Here is an 18,190-nt window from a genome sequence, read left to right as displayed (position 1 = left end):
TTTTCTTTTGGTCCTCGCTCTGCCTGCGGTTGGCAGATTGGTCTGATTGATTTAGTTGCTGGCTCGGTCGAAGCCATGCGGCAGTTATGCTTGGCTCTGCAACGTGCTAATTTGTGTGGCTAAAAGCTACAGAGGGCACTTTTTTCGACCCCTTCAATTCGAATTGTGTGTGTGAGTGTTTTCTGTATCTGATCTTGTTGGCTCTGTTCTGACTAGCCATATCGACCTGCGTGTTCATTCCTGGACACGTGTGTGTGTGTGTGTGTGTGTGTGTGTGTGTGTGTGTGTGTGTGTGTGTGTGTGTGGGTGTGTGAGGGCATTCCTCAACCCTTTCTTTTTCCTTAACTCCCACACAGGCAGCTACCATAAGCACTTTGTGACCTAAAGACTAGCTGTTTGCATTCTGTAGCAGTGTTTGTGGAATGTGTGAATCGGTCTGTGCTTTATCAGCTCAAAAGTTGTGTGTGTGTTCACGATACATTTGTTTGGATTACAATATATTTTTGGTGAAGTTTCCTTTATCTGACTTGTTTTTGATCATAATCTTTTTTTTTTTTTTTTTTTAATGTAAGGCCTTATGTGTATTTATATATATATGTGTGTTATGTGTATTTATATATATATATATATATATATATATATATATATATATATATATATATATATATATATAATATATATAAAACATACATATACACATATACAGTAAGGGGCCCACTAACTAGCTAACCGCAGTTGAGAATGCAGGGCCTCTTCATTAGCAGTCATACTTTGCCAAGGAAGTGTGGGCTCCTGCCGAAGTCCGAGTTCAAACCAAGCTACTCTGCATTGCCTACTGCAGTGTTGAGAAACAACACGTGCGCACACACACACACACACACACACACACACACACACACACACACACACACACACAGTCAAGCACAAGGTCAAACACTACCATTTACACTCTCTATAATGAAGGTGTTCACAGTGTATGTGAAACACAGCCCCTTTTGAAACTTTAGGCTTTTCTGCCAACATTTTGCAAAGATGAAGAAATATCACACTTCAGAACTGGCAATTATCGAGACTGGTATTCAAGTCATTATACAGTTGAAGGCAGATGGGCTGCTAATGTATTGGTTTTTTTCTGTCTCTGTGTTGCAGATGACAGCATCTCGGCGGCGAGCGTGTCAGACATGCAAGACCGGCTGTCATCTCTGGAACTGCGTGTGCAGCAGCAGGAGGATGAGCTCACCGTGATGAAGGCCGCACTGGCCGACGTGCTCCGACGGCTTGCCCAGTCCGAAGACATGGCAGCCAAGAAGCAGCAAAATACCAAAGGTAAGAGAGAGCTGTGCGTGTTGGGGGGCATGTGTGTTATATATTAATATTAAAGTTTCAGATTGCAGAATAATTGGCGAATTCCATACAAATATTACTCCAGCTTTGTATTAAGAGAGTCACTAATAATTTTAATAGTAATATGCAAGAATCCATTTCTTTCTTGAAGCGGAGATGTTTGCTTACACAAAAATGGATCTATGTACTGTATTGCTGCCTTTGAGGCAGATTCTCTAGACTGGGAAAATCAGCAGTGTGCAAAATGCAGATGATAAACGTTGTAACTTTGCAGCTACAAGAGTGTAAATGATTGTTTTTGTGAGTGTGTGTAAATGTGAAGTAGGCAAATGGTGCATTTTAAGGCCAGACCGCAGCAGAATGTATCATGAATGTTTTATTGCTTTATGTCTGTAGGTATATACATTAAGTTTGTGGGCACTTGATTTTAAGATTAGAATTCAATTCAATTCAAACTTTATTTATATAGCACCTAACAACTAGCAGATAGAACCTAGGTGCGGAACAAAGTGCAAAATAATAATAAAATTACATAAAAGTAATAAAATATAGCAATATATAATATATAAAGGAAAAAAATAGTAAATAGTAAGAACAAAAACAGAAGAAAAGAAAATAAGCATTAAAACACAACAAATAAAGAGAAAAAAACGGACGGAGGGATTTCCAAAATGTATTTCTTGTTCTAGGCACTTGAACAAGACATGATTAGAGGACCTGAGAGTTCGACCATGGGTGTGCAGATGTATAGATTGATTTAAATATGTTGGGGCAATATCAGACAAAGATTTAAAAACAAATAATAATATTTTAAATTGAATCATGTACTGTACCTGGAGCCAGTGGAGAGAGAAATGGACCTGGGTGATGTGTGCATGCTTACTGGTACCAGTTAAAAGCCGTGCTGCAGCTTTCTTAACCAACTGTTGTTCAAGTGTAGTCAGGTACTGTAGGTATTTTTTTAATTGTTTTTTTTGTTTTGTTTACTTACTTATTTACTTAATTACGTACTTACCTGCAAACTTACTTACTGGCTTATTTACATAATTACTTAAATTACTAAGTAATAACCCTCTTAATCAATCTATCAATTATTCAGGATGGGCTTGGCGGGTTATTAACTGAGGAAGCTGCATATATCCTGATTTAGAATTGCTTTCGAAAAAGCTACTCTGAAAACACCCAGATAGAGCTACTAAAAAGCACCGAGAGCTTTGTCATGTACTGAAAAACAAAACAGAGAATAAGAAGAAAAAGAAAAGCATTTATGCCAAAACAAAAAAGCTCTTGGCACCGTCTTAGCCTTTATCCGCTCTCCACCTCCTCCTTTCCCGTTCCCACTGTGCTCTGACACAAGTGGCAACTATCAAAGTGTGTGTGTGTGTGTGTGTGTGTGTGTGTGTGTGTGTGTGTGTGTGTGTGTGTGTGTGTGTGTGTGTGTGTGTGTGTGTGTGTGTGGTCTATAGATGCCAACAAACACATTTTTCATGCTTTACTAAGAGTTCCCACCATCTATCACTGCTCTTCTAACTATAGTGTGTATGTGCACAGCAGATCTGAAAGCCAGTAGGTGTGTGTAATTCCTGGCAGCAGGTCTTCCCCTTTTTCCTGCACAGGGAAACAAATGGAACCGACTCTTGATCTATAGGTTGAGGCTTTATAAATCCTTAATCAAGAGTCAGCACACAACACATAAAATTAGCACAGGCTCTCTTTGTAGAGCATTTCCAAATTCCAGCCTTAAGTAACAATCATGTTGAAAAAAAGGAGGAATTATAAATGATTTTCATTTATTTATTTATTTATTTACTTCCCATATTTAAGCAAAGAACTATATATTCTCAGTTAAGTAATTTCTCTAACGTCAATCTTGTATTGTACTGTATATATACTAACACCTTTACAATAGAATCTGGATTTAAACTATATCAATAAAGGTTTGTGGAAACCTGACTATAACATACATAACACCCCATTCCTTATTTAGTCCCTATGTAGTTAAAGTAACAGTCACTTTTCTGGGAAAATGTTCCATGAGATTTTGGAGTGGTGTTGTGGAGATTTATGTCCCACACAAATAGAAGATGCTGACCCAGCGAGGATATTGATCCATATATAGACCTACAAATGCCAGTTGGATCCCACTTCATGAAGAGTTTAGATAATAAGGATAAACAACCTCTTAAACAAAACTCATAATAACATTCTATGTTGTTTCTCCATCATTGAACATTTCATGGCTCTGGAGGAGTTGGTGTTGAATCTATAATGATCTCAGATGTTGAGCTAATTTATGAGTTGCTCAGGAGCTTCTGATTCCACAACTCCAACTGACTGTATAAGACTGTGGAAAGGACATTATTCATAATCATACAGTCCAGCGCTCATGATATTTCTCAATAATTTATAATCACACTCTTTGTGTCACCCAAACACAAAGTGTTATTGAGTCTGGGTTCTCTCAAGAATTCTTCCTCATACCTTCCCAGGCAGGTTTTTTCCTTGCCACGGTCATCCCAGGCATGCTCATTGGGGACAAATATACATAATTTACTTCTTTAAAAATTTTTGTTCTACAATTCAGTCTTATAGTCTGTAAAGTTAGTTTGTGTCCATTGTGAAAAGTGCTATAGAAATAATTTTCACTGAATTTGTACTCATTCAGCTACAAGGATGTTAATAAAGTCAGGTACTGATGTAGGTCCCCTGGTGGTCTAGTGGTTAAGATGCAGCGCTCTTACCGCTGCGACCCGGGTTCGATTCCTGGTCAGGGAACCATCCCCAGCCACTCTTAGCGCCGGTCCCAAGCCCGGATAAATTGGGGAGGGTTGCGTTAGGAAGGGCATCCAGCGTAAAACATGTGCCAAATGAAAACATGCGGAGGATCCGCTGTGGCGACCCCTAACGGGAAAAGCCGAAAGAAAGTTTACTGATGTAGGTGAGGAGGCCTGGGCTGCAGTCTGTTTACACATTCATCCCAAAGGTGTTTAATAGGGTTGAGGTTAGAGCTTGATAGCAAGTGATCATCTACTCTGGGGTATAACACAAAACAATTTACTAGACGTTATGTATTAAAAGGTATTTGGGAGGATGGGTAATCTCTGACTGTGATTAGTACAATACCGGGGCAGTACCATGATCTGAAAGGTAGTTTGCCCAAAGCGAGACTTAGCCATTGCACTCAGGTTGTGCTGACATTTGTGAATTTCTCCAAACTTTGGAATCTCGACTGCATAATTTTTAAAGTGGCGACCGCGTTTGTGCTCTTCTTATTCTCATTTAAGGGAAGTGGTAGCTCAGTGGTTAAGTCTCTGGTTTACTGGTTGGAAGGTGTGGGGTTAAAGCCTCAGTATCGTCAAGCTGCCACTCTTGGGCCCTTGAGCAAGGCCCTTAACCCTTTGTGCTCCAGGGATGCTGTATCAAGGCTGACCCTGCAGTCTGACCCGAGGTTTTTAACATCTCTAGGATATGCAAAGGAAGAATTTCACTGTACATTTGGCAAGTATAAAGCAAGGTAAAGATCCTACTCTCTGTTAGTTTGTACATCTTTTGCTGTCTGGAAGACTACGAAAGCTTTAAAAAAAAACACCCGAGTGTTTTTACAATATGATTAAAAGCATCAAGACGGTGAGTCTTTCTTTTTGTGCCTGTGCCTGATACTGTCTGATCTTGTCAGGATTCGAATGTGTTTGTTAGTGTCTAGCAAAAGGGGGTGGGGGGGGGGAAGGAAGTCTGTGATCTGTTGTGGATGGAAGGCAGCGATTTCCTTCATTATTTCAGGTCACATGGGAGCTTGTGAAACTGTACAGGCACAAACACACGCGCACAAACAAACAAACACACAACTGGGCTAACTGGGCCATGGCACCAGATCACCTCTCTTCCACCACATGCACAAACACAAACACAGACTCATCCACTCAGGAAGGCATAATTAATCAAGTCTACACAGCAAAGATTACAGGGCCCAGGCAGGCACTCAATAATTACGGACGTCTCCGAGAAGACGAAAAAAGACGCATGTGAGAATCCCATGAGCAGAGCCGTGGCGAGCACAATTAAATCAGACCTTTTACGCGAGCGAGCCACTGAAAGCTGGTTTTAAATAGCTGGCTGATGCAAACTGGTGCAACGGTGTCAGAGCTTAGCCTAAGAATGACATCCTAAGGTTAGATTTGCTTTGTCCGTTTTACCAATCCAATCAGCAGGATTTAAAGATTTACCTCAGGTTTGCGTTCAGGCTACTGAATTCTCACTCTTTTATTGCTTTTACACAATTTTACTTGATACACGATCATTTATACATGATTTAATAATTTCAGATTGCTTTAGCCTGCTTGAGCTCCTGTGTCCTGTGGAAAACCTTGATTAACTGGTCTTTGATGCATTCAATTAATACAACTTGAAATATAAAAAAGACATGTTATGACAATCAGGTCATGTGATTCAGGAAGAATTTCACATGCCCTGTTTTAGGATGGATCAGGTTATATTTCCTATCTTCTAGAGCAACAACTTGCACACCACAAGGTGTGCCTTTTTTCTGTTTATTGCCTCAGGTGATGCTCATTTTTAATTTTTTTGTATTTAATCTCACCTCGCTATTTTTTTTTTTCGGTGTTTCGCTCTGTACCTCATCTAACCCCTTCCTGTGAAATCCAATTAGCTTTTTTGCCTCCTGTAAAATATCCCTATCAGCTTAAATATTTCTTTAATAAGTGTAGCTGTGCACTCAGAACTCTGTGAATCCACACTGTAATGAAACAAAATGCACTGTCTCTGCAGGTCAGACACCGTTGCGTGAGGCTTTCTCCATGTCCTGTATCACTAACGGTGGCTCCAGTGGCCGCAAGTCTCACAGAGACAGCTCCACGGTGTCCGTAGCCAGGAAAGAAACGCTCTCGTCTGCAGCCAAAAGGTAATACAGTAAGATGGTAAGATTCGGCGATTCGCATCAGTGTATTAGCATAAAAGTTAGCGCTTTGCTGACGCAAAGCATCGATTTAAACCAGTGTGCATTGGATACAAGTTGGCATTTATATCGGGATGCATCGTTGTTTGAAATATTTCCGTAGGTAAAAAACTATTTATTTATATATGATTATTACATTATTATGGAGATGCACATCCCTATAATACACACTTATAAGCAGGCAGAAATCCAGAACCTGGATTAACTTGCAAAAGCAAAGTGCACTTTTTTCTAATCATATTGTCAAAATCATGTCATGTTATGCCTAAATTTCCTGTAAATACCATTTCTATCCCTTATTTATATTGACTTACTTATCATGTATTTGTTTTACAACAATATTTCAAATTTGTGCACTATATTTGCCATGTATGCACTTTAATTCAGCAAACTGTCAGCTTCTCTGTAAGACTCTGACCTGGAAGTTTTGCTCTGTGAGCTTCCTCATTTGTGTCCATAATTTTGCTGCAATTTACACAGGAAGTGTTGATGTATACTAAAGAAGAATGATTGAGTTGTACTCGTTTTATACTCTCCTTTCACTTAATCATCTTTTTTAATGTTTTTGCCCGTTTGAACTCTCTGCTGTCCCTTTATTCTGTCACGTGACCTGTTCTGTCCTGACCTGGTTGGCCTATTTTGCAGCGGTGCCGAGAAGAAAAAAGACAAGCCTATGCTAGAGGAGATCAAGGAGAAGGAAGAGCCACCACAAGCTAACGATAAACCCCATTCAACACCCAGCACACCACAGGCACCGTCCCCTTCCAGCCAACCCCCTTCCCCTCATCCCCTCCAGCCCCAGAGGGCCACCCATGAGAGCAAAGTGTCTACCCCAGGCAAAAGGTTCCTCCAAGCATCCATTGCTGCAATTCTACAGCCTACTGCAAACCTCTGGCAGCATTCTATCACACTATGCACTATACCTCTGGCTAAGGGACAGGATTGACATGCTTCCCAAATCAGTATGTTGCTCTGTAACAATGTAGTCCTTTGCTTGTCAGCCAGACTTACACAAAAGTCTTGAACAAAGATAAAGTATGCCATAATCTGTCTGGGATTAGAGTTAATTCTCTGGCTCCTGCTGGTTTCATTTGTTTACTAATGAAAGATACAAAACATTTAAAATGATGGATCAACTGCAATTTAAGGACACAAATTGTGCTTAGAGAATAAGCGACGTCATACTTTTTCATCTTAAGTCGTATCTGATCTTTGCAGTTGTTCGATCTATACAAATTCTGACTAGCATGTAATTGCTAATAGCCTCTAAACTAAAACAAGAGTACATGCAGCAGGCATGGGATCAGTGCAATTGGAGAGCACTCTGTATTAATTAGTCCTCTCTAGGTCCGTGCATGAGCGCCAAATATGTATGAAAGCATTAACTCTCAAGCGACACGACTAGCTTGGAGCAGGTCCCTACAGCATGCCGGAACCGGCAGTCAGGCTTACGCATGGGCTGAAGCGTGCTCTATAAAGTGCAGGCGCTATAATCAGCATGCGCTTAATAAGCTTGGAGGCAGTTTTGCTGAGATCTTCATATCGTCCTTGCAGCCTGTCGAGTCCAGTTAGGCTAAGCCATGACAAAGCAATTAGCCCCGTCCCTAAAATGAAACTTTCATGGTCTGATCCGTGCATGTTGGACCGTGCAGGTAATAAATTGTTTCGTCAAGGCCTGAGTTGAGGCCAGGAGAATTAGCCAGAACAGGCATCTGCAAACAATTGTATTATTTGTGCAGACATGGATTATGAGTGTTCCACTCGCATTAAAGCAAGTACATAACTACTCCACGGCTGAGCGGTTTTATGGAACCACTGCAGGACCACATAGTGCTTAGTACCGTAACTTTTATGATTCAGCCTCAGATATTAACAAACAGCCATTAAGTGCTGCGAGTTGTTGTTGTTTTGAAGACATGGAGGGAGCTAGCCGCTAGCTAATCTGTCATTGTAATTTTATCAACTCTCATTGAAGTGGGATTCAAGTTGTCACTCGGTATAAAGGACAAACTTGAACTGTTACAGGAGACACAGACTGGGAAGCAGGTCTAATCTGATGCAATCCCTTCTCTGCTTACTTCTTGCTCAAAGTTAACAGGGAGGGGAACTGTTGTGTGATGATATTCCTTGCTGTGGGCCTGTGTGTGCGATTATATGTGCGCGTGTGCGTGCACACAAGCACTGGATCACTAAAGACTCCTTCACTACCTGGACAAACTATTTTGAACATCTAATTCCTCATTTAGTCCCCATTTGCTTGTATAATAACCTCCACTCTTCTGGGTAGATGTTCCACTAGATTTTTTTTTTGTTTAGATTTTTGCTTGTTCAGCCAAAGTCAGGTGCTGATTTAGGTGAGGTGAGGAGGCCTGGGGTGCAGTCAGTGTTCACATTCATCCCAAAGGTGTTTAATAGGGTTGGAGCTCTATAGCAGGACACTCTAGATCTTCTACTCCAATCCATGTATAGCATATCTCCATGGAGCTTGATTTGGAGCGGTCTCCTCACACTATATCAGTCCCTGAATGAGCACAAATCTCGAGACCCATACTCCAAAATCTAGAGGAACATCTTTCAATAAGAGTGTAGGTTATTATAATGGTAAACGAGACTGAATATGGTATGGGGTGTTCAAAAAGCACATACAAATCTTTTGACCATATAGTGTATAAGCCAAGATCTCCATAAAAATTGTTGTATTTGTCACATACACAAACACACAGTACAACATGGTGTCTGTGACATAAACACAATTCAAAGTTGAATAAAAATTGTATTTGCAATATTTGTAAAATCTATAAAGGTGCAAATGAGGAAATTATAATATATAAAACTATTATATGTTGAATACAGAGATCAGTGTCAGTGAACTAATATATCTTATGGAGCGCCTTTTTTTTTCAATATATGTTCATATCCAGGAGTTTGTTGTGCAACAAGTCCAAGGTCCAGTCCTAAAGTAGGTGTTCTCCTAGATGAAGGCCTGATTTGTCTATATGATTACTTAATTACAAAGGACTGAAAAAAAAGGTGGGAGGTCATTGATGTGATCCATTGCTCAAGATTGTTTTATTGATATTAACATTTTCTCCTTAAGCACGGCTACGCATGAGGATTGCCCTTTCCCGTACTCCTTTTTTCATGCCTTTATCTTTTTTCTCTCTGTAATCTCTCTGTCTGATTTTATATCTTTTTACTGTTTTGGTCGTCATGCCAAATGACTGGGGTTGGAGTTTTTTTATCTGAGATAACCTGTGTGTACTAACCAATGAGTGGGGTGTGCTTTTCTCTTTACGCCTGGCCTAGCGTATGCATGGACTTTTTATTTTTTTTCCAACAGAGCTGTATAAGACTGACTGTGTCCTTCATGAAGGACCAATTTTTCTGTTGTTTCAGGTTTGAGATCAACCAAAGACTAAAAAAAGGCATACACATATATGAAGGGTGCTTTGGTACTGATGTCAATTGTGAACTGAACCCTGTTAATCAATTAATTCCAATCAATAGAGAGCAATCCTTTGATCTTTGCATGCCTTTTTTACTAAATTCCTCTCGGCTTGTGTTTGATACAACAGCGTTTCTTCTTCTTCCTGCTTTTTTTAAATCTTTTTTTGCACAAATCGAGACTAGAGTGTGTTTTCTGCTCTTTGCTCTTTTTTTGTCCCTCACCAGGGGCCACAGCGCAAAGCGTAGTGGAGGAATGGAGCGGTCTCAAAGCACCACATGGGAGAGCGGAGAGGAGAACAGGAACAAGCTGGTCAAAGCTGCGTCCACTTCCAAACTGCTGGCCAAAGTAGTGAAGAATGCAGAGAAGTTAGTAATCAATTATCTTCTCTACCATGTCATTTCTTGCCTGACCACCTCTGCATTGTTTTATTTAGTTACATCAATAATAATTATTATTATCCGCTTCATCCCCAGACACAGAGATCCAGTTATCAGCCAAGGTAAAGCTCTTCTTCCTTTTTTTATTTTTTTACCACCCTTTCTTTTTTATTAGCATCACATCCACCACCGTTTTCCACCTATTTTCTAACGACTCCCATCAGTTTTTGTTCATCATTATTATAGCTGTTCTCTTTCTGTTGTGTAACGCCCCCGTGTTTGTTTAGAGCAACTGTTATTTCTGTTTCATAACCAGCTAAAATGTCGACTCGTGAGAAAAACAGTCAAGGTAAGCGTTCCCATCCTGCAGGAACGAAGCAGCCAAGCACATTCTCGCCCGTCTACTTGCTTTTGGCTGGGCTACAATACATGCACCTGTCACTCACATTCCTTTCTAATTCGGTGTGCTTTGTCGGCATGGCTATATATAACACGCGAAACCGAAATGATGATTAGACGCACAATGGCCGCGTCTAATAACGTGCTGATCTGGGTGAAAGATTAGCGAACCTCATTGTCTTTCTCACTGTCTATCTTTCTTTCTTGTTTTTCCTTTTTGTTTTCACTCCGCGCCATACTGTTTCTGTCTCCTTGTCTTTCTTTAAAGATTCAGGAACCTTGGACAAAGGTTTGTGGACACCAGACCAAAACACTGAGGTTTTTCAAACATCGCATTCAACATTCAGTCCCCATAATAGACTCCACTTTTCGAGTGTGTTAGTAAAGTCAGCTGATATACGGTAAGTCGGCCTGGCGTGCAGTCAGCGTTCGCGTTCATCCCAAAGGTGTTCAATAAGTTTAGAGTTCTATAGCAGGAGATCTTTAACTTCGACCCATATAAAGCATATCTTTCTGGAGCTGGATTTGTGCACAGGGGCATTGTCATGCTGGAACAGGTTTGGGTCTCCTAGGAAATTCTGCATCTGAAGGCATCCTATACAAATGTGTGCCTTCAACTTTGTGCTGAAACAGTTTGTGGCTGGAAAAGTCTGGTGTCCCAATACTTTTGTCCATATAGTGTATATTTTTCTTCTAGAAAGGTTTGATGAGAAAAATCAGTATTAAAATATATAGGTATAAAAGAGGTCCTTTGATTCTAGCGACCAAAATTTGGTGAGTAAATAGATGACACTTTACAGCTTCATCTTGAGACAATGTCACTAAAACACTCCTCACACGCGGAATATCTTTATGGGAAATTTACTGCTAAATCACTAAGATGGATCATCACAGTGGTATGCTTATAAATACCTTGCAGCAGAAGACATTAGTTCAGTGTGTAAAAGATGCTTTTAAAAGAGGTCTCTTTTACGTTTCAGGGATTGAATGTGCTATTTTTTAGTCTGGATGTCCCGTTTCAGCCCAAGAAAAAGAAAACCGAACAGAGCTCAATGGGAGAGAAGGGAAAGCGGAATACCATAAAACACCCTTAAACTCTTAACCGGCTCACTCCTCCTCTTGACTCTGTCATTTCGTCATTCTCTCCTCATGCTTCTGCCTTCCTTCTCTTTAATCCCAGCCTAGTTTGGGCATCTAACGCGCTGCTTTTGGCTTTCTGCACGACACTAAATTGTTCTTTTGATTTGCTTGGATATTTCGAATGAATTAAAGGCATGTGAACTGGACGAACCTCCTCGCTGATTATTTCAACAGTTATCTATAAAAACCTGAAGGTATTTGAAGGACTGTTTCCGTGCACATGCATTCACTGAGCTTGCACATTCTTTTTTTTGTTTCCAGATCAGACAGTATGTGTGTATGTGCACCTCCAAATCTGATTAAAGGAAATGCTTGACCTCTTAATTGTGACCTTTCCACAGAGGGCGACTATATCAAAATGTTCATGCGAGGACGGCCAATCACCATGTTCATCCCGTCAGATATCGAGAACTACGATGATGTGCGAACCGAGCTTCCCCCGGAGAGACTCAAACTGGAGTGGGTGTATCCTTTCCAGAACATTCTGCACCACTGCTCTGCCCTGTCTCTCTTTGAGACCCGGACTGATGTCACACTTCATCTGGTTTCTTTAATAAGAAAGATAACCCAATGCATTAACATATATATGACTCGTTGGAATTGTTGGATAGTTTAAGATGCACCACAACCAGGTTCTTGAATTTGAAGTAATAAAAATAAGGGAAATTCCTGGGATTTAATGATTTAAGGTTTTAATGATTGCCTTAAAACTAGACATCACAAAGCATATACTGTATGAAGAAAAAAGTCTGAGCTATCACGATAAGCATTTTTAAGCTTTTTTTTTTAAATAATAAAAGCATATTGTATGGACCATGTCTAATTAAGAGGCGGCAAGGTATGTAATTATGCTATCTGAGGATTAGCCTTGTTATGCTAGAGAAGCACAATTTATTTTGTATTTAGCCATCATGGTATCCCAGAATGGATGCTTGTCTTTCTATCCGTCAATTATCTATCTGTTTATTTATCTGTCTCTGTATGTTATCTGTCAGGACGATACATACGTGCTGTATCTACAGTATGTACAGTATGTATGTGTATGTATCAGTCTGTCTGCCTGTCTTTGTCTGCTTGTCTTATTGTCCGTCTGCTAGTTTCTTTTTTGTCTGCTGGTCTCTATTTGATTGTTCATCTATCTGTCTGTCTGTGTGTGTGTGTGTGTGTGTGTGTGTGTGTGTGTGTGTGTGTGTGTGTGTGTGTGTGTGTATATATATATGTATATATATATATATATATATATATATATATATATATATATATATATATATATATATATATATATAATATATAATTTGTCTTTCTTTCTGTCTGTCAAGTCAAGTCAAGTCAGGTTTATTTGTATAGCGCTTTTCACAACAGACATTGTCTCAAAGCAGCTTTACACAAATCAACAGTGATGGTGAATGGTGTGAATTTGTCCCTGATGAGCAAGCCGTGGCGACTGTGGCAAGGAAAAACTCCTTAGATGTTATGAGGAAGAAACCTTGAGAGGAACCAGACTCAAAAAGGGAACCCATCCTCATTTGGGTGACATCAAGAGTTTGATCATAAATCTTTCAACAATACAGAACACTGGACAGTGAGAACTAACATGATAACTGGAGTATAAGATTATAAGTGATGTTCTTTCTGCAGTCTTATACAGTCTATATGGTTAGTAGCTCCGAGTTTTATGAGCTCAGCATTTGTGGTCACCACAGATCCAGCATCAGCTTCTCCATGCCAGAGCCTTTAAACACTCCAGGAGGTCCAATGTCAAAACTCCACACATGTAGCGGGATCCAAATGGCACTGGTACGTCTCTAGATGGTTCGGGATGTTTGTGAGTTCGGCATCTACTTCTTCAAAGGTCCGTAATCATCACGAGGTGGGAGGTGACTGGAGCTGGCCAAACCTCAGGGTGTCTCGGGATGGGGAGAGAAAGAGAAGCAGTGGAGAGGAATTAGCGTAGCTGCTGTTCATGATATTAACAGCACAAGTTGATAATGTGCATGTGATCAGATGTTCTGGAGCACAAGGTTATGATGTGAGACGTATGTTATGTCTGTCTGTCTCTGTGTCTGTCTCTGTAGCTATCTGTCTATATATCTGTCTATCTATTCATCTGCCTGCCTTTTTCATAATCTCTCTGTCTGCTTGTATGTCAGTCAATCTGTCAGCCAAGTAAAGAATAACAATAAATGCTGAGATTATTTCAATAATGGGATCAGAGAGACAGATGAAATGAATTACACACACTCATTACACATTGTTGACCTGAAGTTCATTGCAGAAACTGTAATCATTTTTTTTTCCCATTCATAGATTGCGTGATTAGTAAAAGCAGGAGTATAAATATATTACTATACTGATCGTGCATTTCAAACTATTTCATACACTGACAGCTGACAGGTTTACACCAGGCTGCCACGCACCTGCCTAATCATTATGATTATTTATGTTGTTTTGCAGCACTACCTGCTGATCAGGTTCACCAGGTTTCTTCCTTGACTCCTATTGGCAGATATGGCTACAGGGGCCGTGACTGCAGGGCAAACGTTTACTTGTTGCCCACAGGGGAGATTGTCTACTTCATTGCCTCAGTGGTTGTGCTTTTCAACTATGAAGAGCGGACACAGCGTCACTACTTAGGGCACACTGACTGTGTGAAATGGTGAGATTGAGTTCACTTTCTCACACACACACACACACACACACACACACACACACACACACTCGATCGATCATAGGTGGCAAATGGAGTGGAACATAAAACACAAGTCATGAGATTGCATTTGGGAGAGATAAGCACCCGAAGATGAAAATGAGATGGAAATATCTGTCATGTGAAGCGCCTTCACAATGCTGTGAATCTGAGTTGTTCATTAAATAGCTGCTGCGCTTTCAATAGACCATTATTTTGACTCATAGACCACTTTCTAATATTTGGGCTCGTACTTTTACAAGTTAAAGTATCTGTATGCTTTCATCATACAGATACAGATTAATGCATGCATTCTGCATCGATGTGGAAAAAAGGTGATCTTTGTGACTTTAACCGTGGCATGGTTTTTTCGGTTGCCAGATAGTCTGGGTAAAGTATTTCAGAAGCTGCTGATCTCCCGGGCCTCTAATGTTCCACACAAAACGGTGTGGTGAGAAAAAAAAAAATTCTGTCTGCATTTTGTCTACAGGCTGAAGCACATTAATAATGACTGAGATCAGAACAGATTTGACTAGATGACTAGACCTGTATGAGTTGACAGGAAGTCTAGAATAACTCAAATCATCACTCTTTACAACCTTGGTGAGCAGAAAGCAACTCAGAATGCATAACTTAAGAATTAAGGATGGACGACAAGCATAAGAGATCTTGTCAGGTTTTACTCCTGTCAGCCATAAACAAGAATCAGAGGCTATAATGCACACTGATTTACTGAAACTGGACAGTTGGAGATAATGGGGGGAAAAGAACTGGTCTTTTTTTTCAATCTTCAGCTGTACACTTTTGGAATTGCTTTAGTAAAGAGGGAGAATTTGTTTAAGATTGTTAGACGCTTTAGAAGTAAGAAACTTAGGGGGGAAAAAACATACTTTTAATGTCATTTGTAATTAAGTCAAGTGGGTTGCTGGGGAAGTCACACTCTGAGCTTGCAGAAGTGAGTCTTCTGTAAAGTGATTAGTGATAGTGATAGTAACACAGTGACAGGGGTCAGTGGTGTGACCAAAATCTCACAGTATGAGTCATTTTATTTTGTGTTAACTATACGTTTCATGGTATAGTTAAAGAGGAAGTTAATCTGGAGAATTAACAAAACTTTGTATAATAAATAAAATTAAACTGCTCTTTCACTTTGCTGAAGTACTTGCAGCTTGGCATCACATACCTCAGATCAAGGGTTTTGATCAAGTCTCGAAACCCCCCTTTTTTCCCCCCACAGTAAACTGGTGCCATGTGTTTGCAGATATACATCGTAATGGCCTGTGTTACTTTTTTCCATCTCTTTGAGCTTTTCTCATACGACATGCCTTTGATAAATGATTTGGCCAAACTGGTTGATTCGACAAAGCACTTTTTGCACTGAATTTTTATTTGTTTGCTTGATATGGAGCGCATCTTTTGGCTTTCACTATATTTTTTTGCATGTGCAAATTGCTTGTACTACCACTGCTAGCGAGTATGTTAGCATCACACAGTGTGCAAGTCATGTTTTGCCCCTCTTTGATTAACAAGTTCCTCCTCCTGCTCAGGGTTTCTGTTTACTTGTTTGTTTTTCTTTTGCCATGTTTTTGACTTAGTCTCACGTGCAATGCCTTGCCCTCAACCCTCATTTACATGTCATTGTATAGACAGAATTTATTCCACGGTAACACTCTCTCTCTCTCTCTCTCTCTCTCTCTCTCTCTCTCTCTCTCTCTCTCTCTATATATATATATATATATATATATATATATATATATATATATATATATATATATATATATATATATATATATGTCATACTGCCCAGCCTTACACAGTGACCGTATAAGTAAAACTTACAGGAAATCACTGGCATGACCTACACCTGATTTCCGACTGTTAATTATGCAGCAAAGATGAATGGGTACTGTATAAAATATACCAATTATTCAAGTATTAATGAATGTATGAATTAGTATTAAATATACTAATAAAGGCAAGTATTTGGGACATCATAAAGTCCTAATCAAACCAAGTCCCTGTTCCAACACATATATATATATTTTAATTCCATTCTACATTTAGTCCCTATCCCCATTTGCTTTTATAATAACCTGTATTGTGCTTATAACAGCCTGTATTGTGCTTGTTCAGCTTGTGGCTGAACGAGCCAAATCTCAAAAAAGCACACTACAAAATTGTGTATAGTGTACTCTTCTGGGCAGATGTTTCAATATATTTTGTAGTGTGCTTTTTTGAGATTTGGCTCATTCAGCCAGAAGTGCGTCAATAAAGTGAGGGTGAGAAGGCCTGGAGTGCAGTCACTGTGTCCAATTCATCCCAAAATCATCTTAATGTGCAAAGATGAATGGGTATATATGATACCCCAAAATTGCACTGACTCACCAAAATCTACTCAATACAATTGACATAAATTAATTATTTATCTTAGACAGATTCTGTGTTCTGATTATGCTATTTATTACAGTTTATTTATGTCTGTATTTACTAATTTATTTATTTATTTATTGTGAGTGAGTGATTGGAGATTAACATGTTTTGTCGTCTGTGTCTTGTCCAGCCTTGCTATTCACCCGGATAAAATCCGCATTGCCACAGGACAGATCGCAGGAGTGGACAAAGATGGCAGGGTAAATTAAGTCATGTTCACCCTCTCACATTTCACTGTGTAACAAGGCATCCTTTGTTTTATACAGGTCTCGCTCACAACAAATGAACTTTGTAGGTGTGTAACTTAAGCAAATGGTATCTCACAGCACTGTGAGGAAAAAAAAGCAGTGTGCTTTTGCTTTGGGCATGGGGCAGTGGAAGGTTGTTGGTTTCATTGCCATTGTGACACATTGCTGGGCACTTAAAACTTAAAACCTTAAAAGCTGACTTATACATTTATGGTGATGTCTTTATTCAGAGTGACCTACATTTATCACATTTATCTTAGCTTGTTTTCAAAGGTCAGATAGGAGGATTTACACCTGTACAGCCAGAGAGGGCCTGTGTTAATGTGCACAATTATGGCATTTATGACAAAGAAATCAGCATAGCCCCTGCAGTTCATTCTGCTTACATGAAAAATTCTGTCATTACTAGAGGTTTTTAGAGATAGAGAGATATTGGTCAACCTCTAGTCATTACCACCTGAAAATGAAATTTCTCACACATTTTTTCCAGCCGCTACAACCTCATGTGAGAGTTTGGGACTCAGTCACTCTGCAAACGCTGCAGATCGTTGGCATGGGTACCTTTGAAAGAGGAGTGGGGTCCCTTGCTTTTTCTAAAGCAGTGAGTATTTGATTATTGTTAATTCTTTCATTTATTCCTGACCTTTTGACTGTCATACATGGTATGATCTTTGTTGTGCTGCATGAGATGCGTGTGTGCGTGCGTGCGTGTGTGTGTGAACCAGACTGACATGCTGAGCTGGAGGCATAAAAAGGTGTAGAATACCACTTAGACAGTCTAATCAGCCTGATATTAGGGTTCCTTTTTCCTTTTTGAGCACATTCCTGATAATTTTAGAACCCATACAAGCACTTTTCTCATTATAACGTCTTCCTGAGATAAACGGTTAATGATCTTGGTTTTATTCTGCCCTGTCGCACAGCACATTTTAGATTATTTTTCTATTTTGATTTGCTTGTTTAGAAGCTATTGATTTATTTTCTGTTATGGTACGGCTCTGATAGGCTACAAGGCAAATCTGCTTGCATTAATGCATTGCTGTATGGCAGATGCTTTAGACAAATATAATGGTTGATATTAGTGATGGGAGGTTTGGATCATTTTAGTTGCTTCTTGGTTTTTTGAATCTTGTTCATCAAAATGAA

At 39.6% G+C, this 18,190-nt stretch overlaps 1 protein-coding gene and 2 non-coding genes across 6 annotated transcripts in view; all 3 read left to right on the top strand.

The window, feature by feature from the left end:
- LOC124377370 (echinoderm microtubule-associated protein-like 4) overlaps positions 1-18,190 on the top strand; it is a 95,535-nt gene that overhangs the window by 54,714 nt on the left and 22,631 nt on the right. For 2 of the 4 annotated variants that reach the window (XM_046836829.1, XM_046836814.1), the window contains exons 2-11: positions 1,150-1,326; positions 6,130-6,262; positions 6,962-7,159; positions 9,989-10,129; positions 10,238-10,263; positions 10,458-10,490; positions 12,022-12,145; positions 14,187-14,336; positions 16,927-16,996; positions 17,535-17,645. In XM_046836829.1, the coding sequence (XP_046692785.1) occupies positions 1,150-1,326; positions 6,130-6,262; positions 6,962-7,159; positions 9,989-10,129; positions 10,238-10,263; positions 10,458-10,490; positions 12,022-12,145; positions 14,187-14,336; positions 16,927-16,996; positions 17,535-17,645 (1,163 nt within the window). The remainder of the gene's footprint in view (positions 1-1,149; positions 1,327-6,129; positions 6,263-6,961; positions 7,160-9,988; positions 10,130-10,237; positions 10,264-10,457; positions 10,491-12,021; positions 12,146-14,186; positions 14,337-16,926; positions 16,997-17,534; positions 17,646-18,190) is intronic. The other 2 variants (XM_046836837.1, XM_046836823.1) reach the window with 2 other exon arrangements.
- Positions 4,047-4,119, top strand: trnak-cuu. Its single transcript has one exon. It is a non-coding gene; the product is annotated as a tRNA-Lys (tRNA).
- LOC124378629 lies at positions 4,455-4,617 on the top strand. Its single transcript, XR_006924279.1, has one exon. It is a non-coding gene; the product is annotated as a U1 spliceosomal RNA (small nuclear RNA).

This window comes from Silurus meridionalis, chromosome 2, assembly GCF_014805685.1.
Source record: "Silurus meridionalis isolate SWU-2019-XX chromosome 2, ASM1480568v1, whole genome shotgun sequence".
NCBI classification, from domain to species: Eukaryota; Metazoa; Chordata; class Actinopteri; order Siluriformes; family Siluridae; genus Silurus; species Silurus meridionalis.
Note: the sequence above shows the minus strand (reverse complement) of the source record. Positions and strands in the feature narration are given on the sequence as shown.